Source organism: Anolis sagrei, chromosome 3 (assembly GCF_037176765.1).
Source record: "Anolis sagrei isolate rAnoSag1 chromosome 3, rAnoSag1.mat, whole genome shotgun sequence".
Taxonomy (NCBI): Eukaryota; Metazoa; Chordata; class Lepidosauria; order Squamata; family Dactyloidae; genus Anolis; species Anolis sagrei.
This window is the reverse complement of record NC_090023.1, coordinates 34,534,197-34,557,085: the sequence shown is the minus strand read 5'-3', so window position 1 is coordinate 34,557,085 and position 22,889 is coordinate 34,534,197. Positions and strand designations below refer to the sequence as shown.

The window sequence follows — 22,889 nt, the reverse complement described above, 5'->3', positions numbered from 1 at the left end:
CTGTGAGTCGGCCTTCACAATAAAAACCTTTATAGTCCACCTTTCTGCTTCAGTTTGAGATACTGAAATGTACAAAAATATCCATACATCACAGACAGATGTACAAAAATATATCAACAGAAATCATTAAAAATGTAAAACAACACAAAAGCACAAAGAAATCAGTAATCAACCTCAAATCAAAGAATATTCTGTAGACACAACAAAACTCTTCAATTTAAAATTGAAAGCTATCATGAATGGAAAGAAAAGAACGTTCTTGGACAACAAACTACAGAGCCTACATCCAGCAACAAAAACTCTATCACATACTACTGGGGAACTATAGATAACTCTCAAGTGTACTACACTTTTAAAAATGCATATGCTGCAGTCAAAGTTATCAAATGCTGATGTTTACCACAAAAATATTTACCACATATTCTCAAGACCAGTTTACCATATATTCTCAAGGCCAGTTACTTATGGATCAATAGAGCTGATTCTAGTTTTCTATTATAAGATTTGCTAGTCAATATGACAAATGTCCAAAAGGAGTATTGATGTCAGTTTCTTTAATTTACACGGAAAGATCTGAAGATTGTTTCCATCTAAATCTATAAATAATGTTATTTTGTTTAAATAACATGGAAATAGATCACTTTTATTACATAAATGTTTTGTATTCAAAATCTGGGTTAGCTGGATATATTTTTTATTATTTAGCTCATTTTCATTCCTACCTCCACCCTGTGTTACCAACTTCACAAATCATAACACAAATGATATAGGAAAAGGTGTTGGGAACAGTAAGAGCCTTTCCAGACAGGCCCTATATCCTGGGATCTGATCCCAGGTTTTTGTTGATCCCAGATTATCTGGCAGTGGGACTCATATGACCCAGTTTAAAGCAGAAAACCTGGGATTGGATCCTGGCATATAGGCCCTGTCCGGAAGGGTCCTAAAATCAGTGCAAAGCATAGCAACTTTGATTTAACTTCAATTAAGCACAAGTTATCCAACAGGCTCTTCTGATAAACTGTGACAAAATACACTTACCAGACTGTTGTTTCCACTTGACTATCATGTAATTGCCGATTATCTAACTGAGCAAAGAGAGGGAAAAGAACTTGGATTCCTCCTATTGAATGAATTGCACTGTGGATTGAATGAGTCACAATTGCTTTCACGTCCTGCATTAAAAAAAAGAAAGTAACGTAATTCCATGTTCATTTGGTCTCTATGTGTTTAAAATATTATTGTTACTATTTTATGACTAACGATACATGTATTGAAAACACACACTGCTAAAAACTGAGAGGATTAAGTTCTTTAAATCCCATTTATTAAAGTGGGAGAAAATGAAACATATACAGTATTCCTTTTCATTGAAAACTATGATATTTGAAAATATGAGAACATTCTTTGGTAAGTTAAACTTATGAAATATTGATTTCATAAGATTAATTGTTTCATATACATATGCATACTTTATTCAAAATAATTGAGATTTCCATAAGCATTACATTAACAATTCTGCAGCTAATGATTCAATGCCTCAATTATTCAAATTAAAGAAAACGTGCATAAAACTAGAATATTATCATAATTGCCTATTTAAAGACAAGTAATTGCATAATGGGATTAATGCTTAATGGACATACTGTATATACTCAAGTATGAGCCTAGCATTTGAGCCCCTTTTAAGCTAAAAAAAAAAGCCCCCTTTGATTTATACTTGGGTGAGTGTCCTGGTGAGAAGGTGTGGGGCTGAAAGAAGGGCTTCTTTCAGCCCCACACCTTCCTGCCAGGACCTTCACCTCTCTGCACAGCAACCCATTTCCTTCCTCTCCTCCTCTCTCGTGCAGCACGCACCTTCCTCTCCTGATTGATACTCGAGTCAATAAGCTTTCCCAGGTTTTTTGTGGTAAGATTAGGTGCCTTGTTTCATATTTGTGTAAGCTTATACTTGAGTATATATGGGTAAGTATCAACAGAATGCAATGCTAGGATATAAATTATTTTTTTAAATGTTAAATAAAATAAAACATTGTAGAATACGGGGGGGGGAGGGGCTGCAGAAATTCACAATTAATCAAAAAATAGTTTTCAAGACTCACTGAAAACTTGGCAAGTTTTACAGTTCATAATTAAAGCATGGAAAACAGTCAATATACACAAACCTGAAGCATAAGAGCATGGGGGGAATGTACAAAAATTGAAGGATTTTCCTTTGGTGAAGATTCAAGGCATAGCTGAGCATCCGTAGCCTTAGCATTGTAAGTGAAGGCAATACTACTTGCAAGTTTCCCATCATATAGAACCTGTTTGTGATGTTCTGCCAGATGAATGTCACTTTCAGATTTAAATTTGAAAGTACTCTGGGGAAGAACAAGAAAATAGTAATGACACTCTGAATTAACAATATATTTAAACTGTTTTAATCCAGAAGAGAACATAAATGTCAAATGAAATATAGATCACAAACCAACATTATGTTGTTCTTCTTTTATATGAAACTAAATTACCTTTATGGTATGATAAAATATAAAATATTTTCATTTTACTTCATGTTTTTAAAAAGTGAATCCATTTAGAATATAATCTATCAAGGGCAAATATCTCTTATTCAAATAGGACTTCTATGTATACAATGTCTACCAGATTATGACTTCAACTTTTACGGTATACAAAAATACACAGATATAGCATATCATATTTCTCAATGACTTCTACGCCTACAGTAACATACACAAACACAAACCAGATACTCGTATAGCATATATTTTTAGGCAGATGTCATTAAAATTTAAAGTGTCTTGTGGGCAGAGAAACTCCTAAGGACAGACCAAATTCCACATATGTAATGTTTTTTTTTTTATCTTTTAAAATTAAAATGTTTGTAGGCACAGCTATCTCCAAATAAATAAAGCAACTAGAAGCACCACTGAAGAATGTATCTCCAAATTTCATTTGTCACAGAGCAGTACAAATTCCCAATACCGAAGTACTATTTTATTTACCAAAACGATGAATTGATTGCTTGGTTGATCACCAGATGGATGGATGTATAGACAGATAGAGAGGTCCATCACAATATGTTGCAAATCATTTTTAAACTGCTACAAAAGAACACTCAAAAACGTATTTGATTGGGCAGAACTAGCAGAAAAGTTCACCGGATTCTACCTTTAAAGATCAGTATATAAGACTATTTACAACTTTTATTTCTTGTTTAACAGTGAGCTTGATTGTCTTTATAATTTCCTGGAATAACCTAAAGGATGTACCAACCCACTCTACTCTTCCACCATGGCAGCACTTTTTGAATGCCTGGGCAGGAAAATCAGGTGGTGGCAGCTAGGGGCAGCTGGCTCCTGAAATGGCGCTGGCACTTGTTGAGGACTGATCCTGAATGTATCCACGAGTCACATCAAAATTTATAATACTGGCCCCAATGTCTGCCCTTAACTTATACAAGTCAATTTATATACAAGTATGCAGTAAATTCTTAAGGCTAAATCCAATTATTCCCAGCTAGTATAGAACCATTAAATCAAGTCAACTTGGTAATATTCTTCTCTACAAATTTATTCTACTCTAGTTGGGACAAACAACAACTTCTTAAAAAATATTTTTAAATTATAACAACTGGATACATCTTTTTCAAAGAACTAAGAAAAAATGAGACAAAAAGATAACAAAACTATGTTGGCGCATGTATATAAATACATTCCAAATTGATAAGGTTTTAAAAATTTAGAATGTTTATACAAATATATATCTAGATAGACAGACAGACAGGTCATTTTTCCTTGGGGTACTCTAAGTACATATATAATATTTAAAAATAGTTAAATTAATGAAACAAGACTGGATTAATTTTTTTAAGTAAAATTATGACAAACTACTACCTTATATCCAGGTCCTAACTGATGTATTGCAAATATCTGTGCTGGATTCAAAGCTTCTGTGAATACATATACTGCTCCAAGTTGACCACAAAACACTCTATTTGCATCAGCAGTTTCAGATGATCCCAGAAAGCATTTATCGTAGCTCTGTATTAAAAATACATAAATACTTAAGGAGTCCTAAACAAAAATGCAATTAGGAATATATACAAAGAAAGAAAAATAACTTATAATCAGTCACATAAATTACTTTCATATTACCATGTAATACAACACATTATTACTATTTTTCTAAAAATAAACTACGAATTCTCTACTAATATATATATTTAAAAAGACTACAGTACTTCAATAAAAATCTATCTGGTTTGCTTGGAATGTAAATCAGAAATGTTTTCCATTCTCGCAAAAGATTAGCATTTCATGGCATATTAATTACAAATAATTTTATTCTGAACTGAAAATCACACTCTTGTTGAAACCTTGATAGAAAGCTATGATCCTTGACATTATAAAGATTAAAAATAAACTTTAGAGGACTGTTAAAGTGCATGATCACTATCTTTTTAAATATTTATTTATTCATAATAAATAAAATGTATAAAAATCAAACACAACAGATATTAACACAAAATGTGCATTAAATCAGTTAAACAATTAATCATATATTTTCATGCATTTAATCTCTGCATGCAGCCACCCACATGGGACATGTATTTATCCTTAATATTAATGACACTATCTTAATTTGAAACTCGAATCAGTCATATCTAAAATACACGTTACATGGATAATCTGTAACTGGATTTCCTGACATCTTCATTTTTTACTTATACAGCTAGTAGCCTGAATCCCCTCTCCATACTGGAACAGTAGCACTGTTTTTTAATTTGTTCCTCTCTGTCACATATTCCACTGCAGGAACAGTGAAACACTTCTCTTCCATACTGATTTTGAATATAATCTTCATTGATTAATGAAATTGGTTCTCCTTAAGAGAAGGGCTATTTGCATACTTATAGAAAGAAGCAACAGATATTGTACAAATGTGCAAGAGAAGGCATTTAAATCCCCTCTCTGAGTACAGGTGCTCTATGAAAAATTGAGTCCTGCACAGCAATTTTCAAATAAAAATCTAGATATGAGGACTTCCAGAAGATATTGCACATTAGAAAAGGAGATAGTATCAACAGACAACTTCATATTCTAATCGGCTGTCTGACAAAGGGCCTTTCTAGAGAGGCCCAAAATGCAGGACCTGTCTCACTTTTATCTGAGCTGTCCAAACAACACCTCAGGTAAAAGCAAATTAATGTGGAGTAAACCAGATTTTCTCTGTTTACTCTGCATGAATTAAGCACCTCTAAAGATCTGGACCTGGGTTTTTAGAGGTGAGGGTCCTGTGGGGACTGACTCCTGGGACTGCTTCCACAGTACGAGGGGTCAGTCCCCACAGCCATCCCGCTTCTTTGGGCTTCCAAAAGCTCAGAAGAGTAGGATGGTACACCCCTCTCCTCAAAGCCTCCCATGTCCCCCCCCCCAAAACTTACTGAAGGGGCCTGCTATAAAATGGTGCAACAGGGTGTGGGGAGGGAAAAGGGATTTTTCTCCCCCACTACCTCCTGATGTCATTTTCTAGCAGGCCCCACCAGTACGTTTTAGGGGGGAAATGGGGGTTGGAGGGGGTCTGAATGGCATTCTGAGTCAATCTTTGGGTGATCCAGGATGCCACCTAGCTATTCCTCCCAGGAAATCCCAGGGTTTAGTTTGGGGGTGGGGACTAGAACCCGAGGGTTTTAGCATAGTATAGAAGGGCCCAAAGAAGTTCCTTGGATTCAAGGGCAGACACTGTTCATGATTCCCCTCACAGTATTGTCTGGAAAGTAAATTTATTTATGAATGGTACTCTCCATACATTCAAGAATGAATATATATATAAAGGGGGGGTGACATACATCGTTTGTGTTCACATGCCAAGCCATATCACCATAGGATACCAGTTGACCATTCACATAACAGCGGATTTCACTATTTCTCCAGCGATTATAGATGTGTACAATGCTAATCATGTACCACTAAAAAGAAACAGAAACAATAATTAACAAAGCAGAAATATACACACACACATTTTATCCCTGATATTTTAAAGAATTTTAGAATATAATACTAGTGCTGATGAAATTTTGATAATCTTATTTAACTAATTTTATCTGCATTCTTTGAAGACTTTTAATGAAAATGAACAGCAAATCAGGCACCCTCAGTACTAGTATGAATTCTAGTGGGAGTGAGCATTCTCTTTAGGAAGGCATAAATCACAGAGACCACTATTTATATCTCTGTACTTGTAGAAAGGCTAGGATCAAATTTAAACATCTCACATCAATACTAAAGGTCAAAGGGGAGGGAAAAAGAGTTCCCAGAATTGAATCTTTCCAGCATTTTGTTAAGGATGTTAGAGTGAAACGTTTGGGTTTACATGCAGTTTAAACTTGGCAATCTTCTGATCCCATGTAGTAGTAGATTTGATTCTAGCAACATAAAAATTCATGTTACAGTCATTTTAAAAGGTATTCAAAACTAAAGGAAAAACTGATGCTTTGTTTTGGCTGTTGTACAACGTAGACTATTCTGCTACACTTTATTTTCTTTTTTGAATGCTAAGGAAATACACATAGAAAAGATAATAAAAATTGACAGAAACTTTGTTTTAGATGAAGCATTTGTTCTAGCAATTGATCTATTACCTGCCTTGTGCAAATAAATTGTTTGCTATAGTACACTTGCTTCAGAAATGTTCAGAACATAAGAATACAACTATAAATCCAAATAAATTTACTTTTTTTAGTGTATCACCTTTAGAGTTAAAGCACAATTATATGAAGTCAGCCTGGCTGCATGAGTGTTTTGTTGCTCTTTGTTATAAGTTATCTAAGTTTTTCATGCTTACCTTACGAGGCTGAAAATCATACTTTACACAGTGTTGAAAACCTTTGCCTTTTGACTTCAATGATGTAACTATTAAGCAATTGCCAACAAAATGAGCAGAATATCCAACACCTTTGCTAGTGCGAAAACTGAAACAATAAAGAAATTGAAAGCATTTCAAGAAAACTACTTGAAGCATATAATTCAACATTTATTTTAGATATTCCTTAACTGTAATCAATGTTTCCTTTTAATAAACAGAGAAACACACACAAATCCCCCAAATTGATAATTTCTTTGGAACCCTGAAATAAATTTTAAATGGTGAAATAGCCTTCTATTATTCACAGAGAACATGCTCTTGAAATGTTTTAACATCTCAAATGTTTCCAACTGTCTGATTATGCTTTTCCTCTTAGCCATTACTAAACTACATTACAATCCCTTATTTAAAGATTAGGAACTGAAACCACGTTTTTGTGACCTGTGTTTATCTCATCAGTTTTGGGCAGAAAAGGTATCTGAATCTATTTGACACTGATTCTGAAACACCACCAACACTTAATTTAAAAACTGGTTTCTTCAAAAAATATAATTTGTTACTATGAGTAAAGATCAAACTATATATTTCATTAAATGTGCAGCACACAATTAAAATGCATTTCCTTTTTAATGAGGAAATAAACATGTTGGGGCTTGATCCAGATCAGCAGGAGGGTTGAAAACCAGATGATCCCCACATGGGAGTTTAAATAAAAGTTATAAAACTACTGGTACCAATGTGTGTTTCCAGGCACAAGGTACTGTGATGGATGTGGTCTACATGAGTTCTGCACAGCTTGGTGAAGTCCATGTGAAACAGCATATTATCCATTCCAAGTCTGCTCTGTCTTAAGATCTGTGAGCCCCTTCCTTGTTCTCCCCCTACTCCCCCGGCACATGAGGTGAGAATGGGACACAGCTTTCTTTGGTGCTGTTCCTAGGATCTGGAACTCTCAAAGGTAGGAGATTAAACTGTATTCTTAGTACCCCTACCTTGATGTTATTTTGCCAGCAAGTAAAGACCATAAACAAAATCGAAAATTGATTGTTTGGCCAGTTAAGTGATGTGATTTTAACTGCTATTTCATCTATTTTAATGTTATAATTGCTTATGTTTTTATTTTATTTGAATCTGATGCTTTCCTGTAGCAATAAAGAGTGTTTGCTGAGGAAACAACTCTGCTACCAACTAGTAATAACTTTATATAAAAGTCTTATTATAAAAAAAATTCATTTAAAGGTCCTGCTATGGAAAGGAATGCCACAAGATGTACTACCTCAAAAATATTTCATGCTGTTGGATAGTGTTTAATAGTATTGCTTGTGTGCCCTCCATATATTGTGTGTATGCTTGCATGAATGCATTGCTATGGCTCACATCAGTCGCTCTACCAAAAAAAAAAAGTGAAATGAGAAATAAATATAAAGCCAGAGGCTGGGCACACACAAAGGTCAAAAGAGCTACTATGAAATCTATGCTATGCTATTATAGAACTTTTTGGAGAGAGGATAAGGTAGGTGACACTGCTTATATTATAACTAATGCTCAAGACAAACAAAATCAACAGAAAACACTATTTACTCAAGTCTAATGCACATTTTTTGGCTAAATGACCTTGCCAAAATTAGGATGTGCATTAGATTCGATGTTGCTGAAATTGGCTGCCTCCCTTCCTTGATTTGTTGGGCTCCCCCTTCACCCTCCTCTTCCTTGCCTGCTCCTGCTGGGAAGCAGCAGCGACATACGTGTTCCATCTCTCCCTCTTTTCCCCTCACTGCCTCTCAGCTGGAACCAGCCATTTTCCTTTTCTTTTCCATCACTGGAAACTTTGGTATTCTAATACTTTTGGATTTAAAGAAGGAGGTTCAATATACAGAATCTTTAACACACACCTTTTGGTCAAATTACAAAGAATGAACTTTTTGCTTCTGCACATTACATCTCCCAGCAAATACTTTTTTTATTACAAGGTATTGAAAATTAATATGTGAATTAGATTTGATGGCACACTAGATTTGAACAAATGTGGTAGTATATCCTAAGTCACCTGCTAGTCCCAATGACATTAAAGTCACTGGTGAACTGCTGAATGGTCAACTAAACATTATTTAAATCCTGCTGATACAGCGAATCCATTATAATTGCACTGAGCAACTGGATTAAGTCCTAAATTAAAAGTTTTAAGAACAGGATTTTAAAGAAGAGCTATAATGTAAAGGAAATGATTGATTGAAAAAAGAAAGTAAGCTCAATCAAAAATAAATCTAGTTCACTAATCAGCTTGTGAACAACACCATCACTAACAATTTTTAAATGGTCCAGATAAAAACTAAAAAAAAAAAAAAAAAAGAGGAGAAGAAAAGAACAGACTCCCTTCTCCAAAGCAGTATGACTAAAGAACCCTTGTAAAATTATTCTTCATACAGGTCTCTCCACTTTTCAACTGTTCACTTTTCGACAATTGCTCTTTCAGCAATAATTAGAACTACAGTACTTCTCTCCTACACCCATCTCACTTTGCTCAAATTGCACTCAACCATAAATGTCCTTTAAAAAACGTGGTGGATTGTTGTTATGAAATTCATGCAGGTATACTTCATTTGGAAACTTGGTTTTTCCTTATTCCTCCTGCCCACCCCCTCCTTCAGTTCTCATCTTCTCCCACCCTGCGCCTTCTAATTCACATGCTGATTTATCATGCTCAGAGCAAACTGGCTGCTGCCCAGAAGTCTTAAAGTTTGGGTTCCACAAACTTTAAGTTTGTGAAACTTAAAGTTGAATAAGAAGTGGGGCTGTAATTAGAAACCAGACCTGTCAGTCTCAAAGCTACTCCCACCTGGTGCTTCTTTATATAGAGAGCTGGGGCAGGGAGGGGAAATGCAGTAATTCTGCAGACCCACTATCTCTGTTCCTCTTTTCCTCTGAGCTGCTCATAAAGCTTCAGAAGGATTCAGATTCACTTCAGGACAGTTCAGACAGAATCTGCATTGCCCCATATATCTCTCAAAACAGTCCAATTTGTCTCTAGCTTCACTTGAATCTGATGTATAACCCTTGGTAGGAGGGGGAGCAACAGCTAATTCAGCTACATTTTTGTTAATCAGAATTACAAAAAGTTTTCCTTCCATGTTGAATCTCTTTACTGCTGTTGCATTTTATGGGGAAAAATCAAGGACCTCTTATGAATATATCTGCAAATAATTGCTTCAACTGCAAAACATCACCACCAATATTTGTCACAATACCAAGAAAGAGAGAAAAAGTTTGCAGAACTTTCATTTCCATCTCTGAAATAGATGTGAAAATTCTATGAAAACTCAATTTTCACATTTCTTTCAATAATGAAGCTTGAAAAGCAGTGTTCCTTAGAGCAAAATTAGTCAATGTTATGTTATTAGAACATAGCCATTAAATTCAATTGGATAAATGATTAGTGACTAAATTAATTTCCACTTATTTCAATAAAGTCTTCTCTAAGCATCAAGTCTCTATCTAACCTTATAAGCCCAAAATAAGCTAAACTATTGTAAGAAACTAATTGTTAAATATTAACTACTGTACATGATTTGTTTTTAAAAGATGGTCAGAATTTTATGAGATGCAACTTAGAGTAAAACCTCTGCAATACCATGTTTTGTCATCTCTGATCATACACAGATTGAGCTTTTAGGAAAACCCCTTTGTGTTAGATTTTTCATTTTGAATAAAATCAGAAATTTATCCTTCTCACTTCAAAGATGCTGTAGCAAGCTGACAATCTGCTTTGAATTATTTTAAGACATGAAAGCATTTTTATTCCAGGATATAGAGCAAAATCTCTAATCGATTCAATTATCAACTTGTGAAGAAATATTTCATGTCCGAAACAAAAGGAACCAAGAAATCAATGCACCAATACTAACGCTATTTCACATACATAAATTATGCAAGTGTTTTTTTCCCTATATACTTGAAAGTTATACAAAAACGTATTTACGTGAGTTTATCCTACTCTTCCCATGCCCATGTAAAGAAAATGTCATATATGGAATGATCCTGAAATTTACATTGAGTCCTGGATCATCTATTTATTTATTTATTTATTTATTTATTTGCAGTATTTCTAGCCCGCCTTTCTCAGCCCTAAGGCGACTCAAAAACAGTTGATGTCTATATTTGATTCACAAGCTCACTTTCCACCATCACTAAACACAAAATACTAGAATGCTGTATAGAACATAAGAACAAGATTCACTCCGCTCAGAAGGATCACAAAATTTAGGAGATAAGTTAGGTCTGACGAAGATACACAAGAATTTATGTAGGAAGAATTGGCTCTACATGGCCTGCCCTTTTCACTTTTAGGCAATATGCCTTCTCATTAGATTTTGTTCCTTTGAATAGCAGTAAAGATACTGTCGTTTCTTCAACTCAAATGATGCTCCAAAAATGATGTTTTTATTTTCAGATGTGGCAAAATCTCATCCCAGGATATGCAAAATTAGAGTCCAAGCAGTCACATTAGTATATTAGAAAATTATTAATTTACTATGCAAGTCTTTAGGTGGGTTTGAAAGGATCTGACCATGAATGATACACAGTAATACCCTACCAAGAAGCACTCCTTTCAACTTGCTTCACTGATAAGAAAGAGAAGATTGTTTTTCTCCTGATTCTTTTACATGCAATGCAGCAATTACAATCTGCAGCCCAAGTCGCTTTGAATACTCCTCCTCTCCGCCTCTCATGTACAATTTTTTGTAACACAATTTTATTGCCATTTATCCCTCAAAGCTCCCTGCCTTTGACAACTGCAGGATATGTAGATACTCAAGTTATGGCTTTCCCAAGAATGAGGATTAACTTTGAGATCTTGTTAGAAACATCAAAAAACATAACTAGGATCCAGGGGTGAGATAAATACTTGTCCTAAGTATCTTAAAATTCAGGTTGAGTCATTGGAGTTATGATCTTTCAGACAGTCTGGACTCACATCATTGGGTTTTAAAGGTTATAATCAGCACTTTGAATTTTGCCCATAAACAGACTGGCATCCAGGGAAACTGCTCAAAAGGGGAATTTAGACATTTTTAGTATCCAGTCCTAGTCAGCAGCCTAGCTGCAGAATTTTGAACTTGCTGAAGTTTTCACACTCCATGTAGAGTGCAATGGGTGCACCAGGAACACTAATTTTACTGTTTAAATGCACTCCTGGCCATGACCAAAGCTTGGGCATCATGGCTCAGATCTGAATCCACAGAATAGGCACAAGCTGATCCTGAGGTCAAAGCCGCTATCGATGAAGCAGATTTCTTCGACGTTCTGACCCTTGAAGTTGAAGCCTTTTTAGATGAAGCCTTCAATGCCTTCGAAGTCATTGAAGTTCATGACAGCACATTGGAGGGAGTCTCCAATATTGAGGGTGCCTCCTCTCTAGTATAGCAGGGATCGAAGCCTCGCATCTATATTTTTTCTTGCCTGCAATGTGAACGTTTGGCAGTGCTGGCATGCCTCGACTACATGGGCTTCACAAAGGCAGAGAAAGCAGAGTGAATAGCTGTCAAGAGTCAGGGATCTTAGTGGAGCAAGTCGTGCAGCATTTGAATCTTGTTGTAGACATTATGGTAAAGAGTGAAGTTCCGAGATAGCTGTGGTGGTGAACAAAAAGGAACTGAGAAGCCGGCAGCTAGGGCACCTTTTATGCCCTGGGGAGGAGCAAGTGGATTTACAGTAAAATTTGAAGCTAGAGGTTGGATGAGCTTTCCATTAGGACCTGTGCAGATGTAGTTAGAGCCATCTATGTGTATTCACAGAGACCATGAAGAAGAAACATCTTAGATAATCAGGACAGGTAATCTCTCTCTGTCTCACATACATACATACATACATACATTCACACACTCTTAACTTTCCCTTCCTGAACGAATGAACAACATGCCTATATAATATGATGTCTAGGGTTGTTATGGTGTAGGGGTCTTCACACTTTTTAAACAGAGGGCCAAGTCACAGTCCTTCAAACTGTTGGAGGACCAAATTATAATTTGAAAAAAAACATGAATGAATTCCTATGCACACTGCACATATTTTATTTGTAGTGCAAAAAACACTTTAAAACAATACAATAATTAAAATGAAGAACAATTTTTAAAAATGTAAACTTATTAGTATTTCAATGGAAAGTGTGGGCCTGCTTTTGGCTGATGAGATAGGATTGTTGTTGTTGTTATTGTGTACTTTCAAGTCATTTCAGACTAAGGTTGACCCTGAATGAGGGCCGGGTAAATGACCTTGGAGGGCTGCATCCGGCCCTCGGGCCTTAGTTTGAGGAACCCTGTTACAGTGGTTTTGAGCATTGACTATGACTTGGTTCAAATCCCTGCTCAACCATGAAAACCCACTGGGTAAGTCTAAGAAAGTCACACTGCCAACCTCAGAGGAAGGCATAGACAAACCTCATGTGAATAAATCATGCCAAGAAAATCCCATGATAGGGTCACGATAAGTCTTCAATGACTTGAAGGCACCTAAAAACAACAACAGTCTAACATTCATTACTTTAGCTCAAGGCTGAGAAACTACCTGACCTCTAGGAATAACACATGCCTCTTACAAAAATGTAGAAGTAACAGCTGCCCTGAGTTTTTAAAACTTTAGCGTAACTGGTAATAAAAAAAGTATTGGAAATCTCATTTATATAGGGTTGCTATAAACTGAAGCCAATCTGACAATAACAAAGGTAATTTTAAAGTTCTGGGGGCAACACACAACCCATGGACCACATCTTTCTCATCCTGCGTTAAACTAGTATAATAATAATTCCACACAACATAACTGCACAGAGAATGTAAATGCATAATGTATAGATCAACTGACAATTCTAGAGTTTTAAACCTCCAAGGGCTAGAATGTTATTATAATTACAGCTGTCATTTCACTTACAGGCAAAACATACTGAAAGACAGTAGCAGATTCATGTCTTCCAAAACAACTGAGCAAATAATGACAACATGATTTTCTTCATATCCCACAGTCAACTGGGCTAGTGGTTTACTTTGCTCAAACATAAAAACTAGAAATCTGGATCAGCTAATCTTGTAATTACCACATGCAATGGCTAGAATCCAAATAAAATCATGCCACCCTGCCAATATTCCATTTTTCCTCTTTCTCACTCTGTTATTTTCCCTCCACACCCAGCTGGTACTCATCAGACCCTCTTATTTCCTTCCTTCCTTCCCATACTCCAGCTAGCAGCACACTTGTTTTCTTTCCTTCTCTCTCTGGATCCATATCTCAATCCACTCACACATACACACCCCATACGAGAAACAAGGTGAGCTGAACAGGCAGAAGGATTACACAGAAGTACAACTAGTGTTGTTTTAGGAATTGAAAGGCATAGGTAGCTTGGTCCACCAATGGCTTGGTCAAGATGAATTGCAAGCATTTTAAGAGATCCCTTTCCTTGCTTCTAAATAACTCTTTTCCTTGTTAGAAGCTTTGTTTCTCTCACCCAATGAAAGGTTTCATTTCATTAAAAGTAATGGGGCCAGTCAAAAAACAAAATAACAATGAAACACACATTCTCTGGAGATTTCAGATATCTGACGTTTCAAATGACTAGGTTTTAGAGTCTTGGAGCTATGGTGAAAACCGGCACACACTTATGATTCTCTCAATGATCTCATGTACTGCCCCTTGGGAAAACAAACTGAGAAGGGCAATGAAAGACTTCCCTACAGATATTTAAATATCAGCACAGAAATGAAAAATGTTCCAAAAGAAAACTATGATAATTAAATCTAAATTCCATAGAGAGGTCTAGAATCTGAAGTGCATTTTGTTGCACAGAGTGTCAAGGTCTACAGTTACACTAGTGCATCTTAAATAAAACAACAAAACAACATTGAAACATACATTAAAGTCCAAAATATTTATCGGCTTCACAACTTTGACAACCATTTTATTTCCTTTGTGGATATAATAGAAAAAAGTTATATAACACTTCAATTAAATTTGATATAAGCACAATTAATAAAAAGCTCAGTGAAAGCTTAATCTATTTGATATAAAATCAAGTTCAGATTCAATTCCAGCTACATTCCAGGAGTTAACCATTGCTGGCTGAAGTAATAAACTCAAATTTATATCACTTCAGTAGGAATTTAGCAGTCCTATAGTTGTGTTTGTTGTTGTTCATTCGTTCGGTCGTCTCCGACTCTTCGTGACCTCATGGACCAGCCCACGCCAGAGCTCCCTGTCGGCCGTTACCACCCCCAGCTCCCTCAAGGTCAGTCCAGTCACTTCAAGGATGCCATCCATCCATCTTGCCCTTGGTCGGCCCCTCTTCCTTTTGCCTTCCACTTTCCCCAGCATAATTGTCTTCTCTAGGCTCTCCTGTCTCCTCATGATCCTATAGTTGTAGATGATGCATTTTACTTGCATGGTGAAGAGTGTTGTTCAAAATGTACATATTCAAAAGTGAAATTAAATACATCAAGACTGAAATCCCGCACACATTTACATGTGAATAAAGCTGTGTTTAGGAAAGAAAATGCAAATAATTACTATACAAGGCATTTTCTATTTATTAAGACACTTTCAGCTGCTTACAATAATCTTTTTAAAAGCCTTATTTCTTTTTTAAACAGTTGTCCTTTGTTCTGAAGGAAGCATGCATTATACTGACAGAAGCAAGTATTTTAAATGAACTCATTAATAATTTATTTTTTAAAAGAAAAGAACAATGATAAGCTATGTCCATTTCACTTACCAATAAAGATACGGTTTATCCTTATCTACATTAATATTATTCAATGGATCCATGCGAAACCAGGTGTTCAGCGTAAACCCATTTTGGTAAGGCCACTTGGCAATAGGAGGCAATGCAATTGCCTAAGGAAGAAATAAAAAGATGCATGAAGCATTACACTATTTAGCTAAATTAAACTTGTAAAAATGAAATCATTAACTGTAACTGTAACTAAATTCTCAAATCTAACCATGCCATAATACCATAATTAACGCAAGGAAAGTGGGCCAATGATATGTCGTTAACAGATTGTGAAACCTGTTCCAGACCAATAAAGTGGGAGGCAACAACTCAGATAATAACTTTATTCTTATATCCCACCATCTCCCCAATGGGACTCAGGCAGCTTACAGACAGCACAAAGTGCCTAAAAACAAATGTAAAAATGAAGAACAGTATAAAATACAATAAAATAAAACACATACACATTTAAAAACATCGACTCAGACTCAATAAATATTACTGAAACACAGAAAATACAGTAAAGTACCAAATATGTAGAATGTTTGTACAAACTTGTATCTTGAAACTTATCTAACAGTTCTTTTAAAAATACTATGAAAGACAGAAATTAAAACTTACTGCAGCACTGCAGCCTGGGAAGTTGAAAAAAGTGTCAGGACCATGTCTCTGTGGCATCTGATTAAGGACTGACAAAAGCTTGACTGCATGTCTAGGCTGTTAAAAACAACAAAGCCATTTAACTGTTATATAGAGAGACTATTTGATAACCAAATCCTTGCAATACATGAACTACTAACTATTTTCCAGAAAAACTAGAAATAAAATATAATAAATATCAATTTGTTATTATTATTTCATAATTAGCTAAACTTTTGCAAACACAAAATGCCACGGAGAAGTAATCACATGTATCTCTGCAGTAGGTACAGCTTACCCAAATTCCATTTTCACCACGAAGCATGCTGAACAAAAGCTTCAACTCCTTGACAGTAATGCTGTAGCTTGCAAGAACCCCCAACATATCAACGAGCAGATCTTCAAAGAAAAATAAAATTACTGCACTTCTTAATTTTTTGCCAAAATATTACTTCACAATACAAGCTCGTCTCATGATTAAAAGTAAAAATTCTATACAATCTATGCCAGGTTCTTCAACAAAATGTATAGCTCATTCTAAATTACTAAGAAAGCAAGCCTGCTCTTAAATAGAAATAAAGTTCAAGACCCAGCATTGTGTAGTGGTTTGAGCATCAAGCTACAATTCTGGAGAACAAGGTTTGAATGGCCACTGAGGAACAGAAACTCACTAGATGACCTAGTCAAAGATAAAGCCCTTCTCAACAATTATTTCCAAGAAAACCCTGTGATGGTTCACCATGAATCAAAAGGCAAATATTGTGATTTTTTTATTGTGTTTTTACTAGCATAAAATGCAATTTTTAGCTCCTAGAAAAGTTCACTGGTTTTGACAAATGATAATAAATGATAATTGAAAGTGTTTCATTAATTTCTATTTCACTTTATTTATTTGTTTGTTTGTTTGTTTGTTTGCTTCATTTGTACCCTGCTTTTCTCACCCCTGGAGAGGAACTCGAGGCGGTTTACAACTCCGGCAAGATTCAATGCCGCTTAACACAGTTATAAAACATATCCTATAAACTAAAACAGTTGAAATGGTAAGCAAATAAAATACATAGAATAAAACAGGTTAGAAACATATAAAATGAATGATTCCATTCAGTCATAATCCTTGCTCATGATCCTTATTCAGACTGTGTCGAAACCATAATAATTTATTCTGCAAACACTTGTGTACAGAATTAGTTTTTATTTATTTACTAGTCGTCCCCTACCACGCGTTGTTGTGGCCCAGTCTGGGTATATGTGTTTTGTGTGTGTATATATTTGTGTATTTGTGTATATGTGTATATATGTATAAATGTGGTTTTGTGCATGTGTTGTAATGTTATTGTTTTGTTTTGTTTTCTTGGCTTTTGAAGTCCCTTCCACTGTGTCTTTTAGTGTTTTTATGAGTGATGGTCACTCATTGGCCAGATAGGTGTCTTGTGTCCAAATTTGGTGTCAAATCGTCCAGTGGTTTTTGAGTTATGTAAATCCCACAAACTGACATTACATTTTTATTTATATAGATTCTATTTAGGGCATTTGTATCCTGTCTTTATCGACCTCTGAATAAGGTCTCAGGACGGCTACTAACCGGCACTATTCAGTGCCAACACAGAATAAAACATAGCATAAAATACAATTAGCACAAGTAAAACAGTTATAAATATACATTAAAACAATTCGCCGATTCAAATTGTCATCCTAAGCAGTCCATTGTAGAACCATGTCTTTACATTTTTTCTGAAGACCAGAAGAGATGGGCCTTGCCTGATGTTACTTGTGAGAGAGTTCCACAACCAGGGGGCCGCCACTGAGAAAGCCCTGTCTCTCGTCCCCAGCAATCATGCTTGTAAAGGAGATGGGATCAAGAGCAGGGCCTCCCCAGCTGATCTTAAAGCTCTTGTTGACTTATAGGAGGAGATGTGTTCAAACAGGTAAGTTGGGCCAGAACCATTTAGTGCTTTATAGGCCAAGACCAACACCTTGAATTGGGCTCAGAGCGAACTGGCTGCCAGTGGAGCCAACATAACAGTGGAGTAATATGCTCCCTGTACACTGGTCCAGTTAGAAATCTGGCTGCCTCCCATCGGACTAATTGAAACTTCCAGGCCATCTTCAGAGGCAACCTCATGTAGAGTGCATTGCAGTAGTTTATACAAAATGTAACACATAACTCACCTACCACACACACACATCTTTAATAATAATAATAATAGTAATAGTAATAATAATAATAATAATAATAATAATAATAATACAACACTTTTTTTGTATCCTGCCACCATTTTCCCGGAGGGACTCAAGGCAGTTCAAAGGACACACTCAATAGTGCAACACAATACAAATACAACAAAATACAAAAAGGTAAATATAATAAGAATAAAATTATCCTCATTACATATAAAACAGCAATAAACCCCTATTAAATAAAGATATTAAAAAATCCAACAAGCTATAAAATAGCGGCGACGTACAACATCTGTCCTCACAAAGTGCAACAGTGACCACTCACTAAGTCCTCAGATATAGTGATCATAAATCCTAAACATGGTGAAAAGCTTGTGTGGCATTGCAAGATCTCGTAGGGAATTAATGCAGCAACCCCTAGCCTTCCACAGTAGTTTATCCATACTGAAAATGTCTCCATTGCTATACCCTTAGATGAGTGTGAGTTTATGGTTCAACCACCAAACCCAACTAAATGAAAACAGGTTATATAATCTAAGCAACATCTTAATACAGGGCAAGTAATGAGCAGTAGGCATGCCACCACTATTCTTCCACAGACTTTTCGTCTTAGCACACATGTCTTTTACCTATTTGTGTATTAGTCAATGGATACAAATGGTTCCTTATACTAAAGAACCAACTCTTACAAGAACCATAGTGGTATATTGTAGAACAGATGAAAAAGCAATGGCCATGGGCAGGCCCGAACCCCAATTCTGCAGTACCAGAAGCTCACATTACATCCCAAAAGAGCAATTAATAAAAATAATTTACAAATATTTCCTACACATTTGGGGAATTAAAAAAAATGAAAATCCATTAAAATAATGATAAATTGTTATGTCTCCCAGTTCCCGAGTGCTCCATTCTCTAAGAACGACTCAAAATGTTTTAAAAAGACAAAAATATCATATCCTTTTTTACATGCCCCATATGTGGCATAACATGTACAGGAATAGCGCTTCCCTCCATAAGCTACATTTCATTACCCCCAGTTTACATTAAAGGAGGAAAATAAAACAATAATAATAGCTCTGTAAACTAGACTATAAAAACCTATAAAGCCCTAAACGGTTCCGGCCCAGTTTACTTGTCTGAATGTATCTCCCTCTACGACCCACCCTGGAGTTTATGATCATTGAGGGAGGCCCTGCTCTCAATTCTGCCACACTCGCAAGCGCGACTGACAGAGACGATAGAAAGAGCCTTCTTGGTGGTGGCCACCAGTCTGTGGAATGCATTCCCCAGTGAAATCAGGGCGACTCTATCTCTCCTCTCCTTCAGGAAAAAACTCAAGACAACTAAGATCGTCTGGAGGGGCCCTGCTCTCTGTCCCACCGCCTGCACAAGCACGGCTGGTGGGGACGAGGAACAGGGCCTTCTCGATGGTGGCCCCTCGACTTTGGAACTCCTTGCCATTAGAGATCAGAACTGCCCCCTCCCTCATGACGTTCAGGAAACTAACAAAGACCTGGTTGCGGAACGCGGCATTTGACAACTGATTTAATTCTTTGCCCACATGAAAGGAGGATGATGAATGGTATTGTGATGGTGTTGGACAATTTGGCTCTTTTAACTGTGATGATAATGTTTTAATGTGTATGGTGCTGATATTTTAATCGTGTTATGAAGTGGCATTGTGTTGTTATTGTATATTCTTTGTATGTTAACACATGTTGTGAACCGGTCCGAATCCCTCTTTGAAGGGGAGAGGGTCGGTATATAAAACCTCGAAATAAATAAATAAATAAATAAATAGGCTCTGGGACCAAGCATTCGAGCTACTTGCTGAGCATCAACTGTAATGACTCGTGAAAATTAGCAATGAAGAGACCTTGGACTGGAACTCTGGATTATGATTTGGATTTGCGGACTTAGACTTGGTTGTGTTAATATTTTAAGGGCCATTATTTTTAATGTATTTTTACTGTTGTTGACCTGTTTGTGTTAATTGCTGTGCTGTAATTGTTCTTTGTTGGCATCTAATGATTGCCTATTGTAAGCCACCCTGAGTCCCCCTTCGGGGGTTGAGAAGGATGTGATATAAATGATTTATTTATTTGTTTGTTTATTTAAAACATTTATATTCTGCCCTTCTCACCCTGAAGGGGACTCAGGGCAGAGCACAACATATATATGGCAAACATTCAATGCCAGGACATAAAACCATAAATATATGCAAACATAACGTCACTTATATCCACATGAAAGTCAGTTGCTTAAAAACCATCTCAGGACATCATTTTGCCTCATTGCACTGCCCCACAGGCTTAGTCCTACAGCCAGGTCTTCACCATCCTTCTGAAGGACAGGAGGGAGGGGGGCAATCACTGAGAAGGCCCTGTCTCCTGTCATCGCCAAACGTGCCTGTGAAGGTGGTGGGACCAAGAGCAGGGCCACCCCAGAAGATGTTAATTTCCTCAGTGGTTCATAAAGGGAGATGCATTTAGCCAGATAAACTGGGCTGGGGCCGTTTAAATAAATATTTAAATAAATTTAAATAAATAAATAAATAAATAAACTCTGCAAAATGCCAGAGAACACATAAATGGGTATGACATAAAGGAGAAACAACAGGAAAAAAACAGGGTTGATAGGATTTACGTCAAATTGACTGAATTCATAATTTAAATTCCTTCTCTGAAGGTCATTTTAATGATTAAAATCAAAGCTTAAATCATCAGTGAGGAAAATTCTATTTAACCATTATTCTAACAGTTATTGTTTAATAATACATATTAATAGATGGAGATTTTATTAGAAAGTAATTATTCTGAACTGGATTGAGACTTATTTTCAATTAATCAAAAATGGTGTGGTAATTTAATCATTTTAATACTGAAGCAAAATAAACTTTTGAAGTCATTCAGGAAAAGAACTGGCTGTAATTGTTAAAGCAATTTTATATATTTTTTCATGATATAGCAACATTACTACCATCAACAGGCCTTTCAATTGTATTAATAAGGTTTATTCTTCTGGTTTTTGTTTATCAAAAAACAGTAACAGAGCGTGCAGATGGATTTCTTTTTAGCTTTGGTCAATATATCTACCTAAATTTTCTATTCATTTACCTTCTCTATCTTTACACTTAGTCTGAGAGATAGGGGAAGAGAGCAAGAGAGAAGCACTTCATGTACACCATGTACAGAACAAGACATGTCAGGCTATCTCCAGTCTCCATTAACTGCTGTTAACATATTCAAAGACAACAATTGAAAGTTGTTATTATTAGTATTCAAAGGGTTACCTCTGACCAGAGATTTTTTTTGAATAAAAACTTCAAAAACGAATTTAAATCAAGTACTTTAAAACTAATATACCAGTAAGTAAACTTAGAGCTAAAGGATACATTTTTTCAGAGCTTGGACAATTATTATTATTATTATTAGCTTTATTTATACCCCGCAAAATCTCCCGAAGGACTCAATGCGGCTTACAAAGGCCAAGGCCGCCAACAACAACAACATACAAATATCAACAATAAAACTCATAAGCAAATAGTAAAACATCAAGCAAAACAATAAAATCATGACGCATTAAAACCTAAAGGCCGGGCCAAATGTAATGGACAGAATTTAAAAGTGCTGAACTTGACAGGAGGTATGTAGCAGTTTTTGGAGATAAGTGCAATGTGCAGACAATCCTGGTCTCTGACAAAGTGCATTTGGGACATGATGCCAGGAGTTTCCTAATCTGTAAAGGCACACTGGAAACAGCCAGGTCTTCAGGATCTTCCTAAAGATTGCCAGTGTTGGGACTTGTCTGATATCCTTGAAGAGAGAGTTCCAGAGTCAGGGGGCCACCACAGAGAAGGCCCTGTCCCTCGTCCCCACCAAACACGTTTGCGATGCAGGTGGGATCGTGAGCAGGGCCTCTCCAGATGACCGAAGGGAACGCGTAGATTCCTATATGGAGTGTCTGGACAGACTTTTTAGGATCATTTCCAGTTATTGTGGTCAAATGATGTGATTCAAGATGCTTGAATTGGTCCATTCTACCACATGCAAGGTTCACTCTTATCCATCTTGGATAAGAGAGGAATCAGAACCAGTGCCTATGATGGGCTAGATAAAGTACCACAAACTAAAGTTAAATTCTGGGCAAATAGGAGCTCTAAGGATTGATGATCCTCAGGTCCAGGAACTAGGTAAACACCATGTCCTGAGTGAGGATGCACTTCCCCTGAAGGAGTAGGCATGCAATTTGGGAGTACTGCCAGTTAAAACCTGGCTACTCACTCAATCTCTTTGTTTCTGTGTATGGTTTTACATTGTTCTAAACTTTTTAACCGGCTTTCACCCTTTCAACTTAATATAAAAGTATTTACATCATATTTTTATTATTTTAAAAGTTATTTTAAACAGCTTTAAACAATTCCAAGTTTTGTATACCTTACCACCATAAGATC

At 36.1% G+C, this 22,889-nt stretch overlaps 1 protein-coding gene across 8 annotated transcripts in view; it reads right to left on the bottom strand.

Moving 5' to 3' along the window:
* NBEA (neurobeachin) overlaps window positions 1–22,889 on the bottom strand; it is a 441,541-nt gene that overhangs the window by 372,916 nt on the left and 45,736 nt on the right. For all 8 annotated transcript variants that reach the window (XM_060770825.2, XM_060770827.2, XM_060770830.2 and 5 more), the window contains exons 3-10: window positions 16,557–16,657; window positions 16,241–16,336; window positions 15,620–15,741; window positions 6,844–6,970; window positions 5,849–5,968; window positions 3,894–4,040; window positions 2,163–2,360; window positions 1,039–1,172 (exon numbers count right to left, since the gene is read on the bottom strand). In XM_060770825.2, coding sequence (XP_060626808.2) covers window positions 1,039–1,172; window positions 2,163–2,360; window positions 3,894–4,040; window positions 5,849–5,968; window positions 6,844–6,970; window positions 15,620–15,741; window positions 16,241–16,336; window positions 16,557–16,657 — 1,045 coding nt within the window. The remainder of the gene's footprint in view (window positions 1–1,038; window positions 1,173–2,162; window positions 2,361–3,893; window positions 4,041–5,848; window positions 5,969–6,843; window positions 6,971–15,619; window positions 15,742–16,240; window positions 16,337–16,556; window positions 16,658–22,889) is intronic.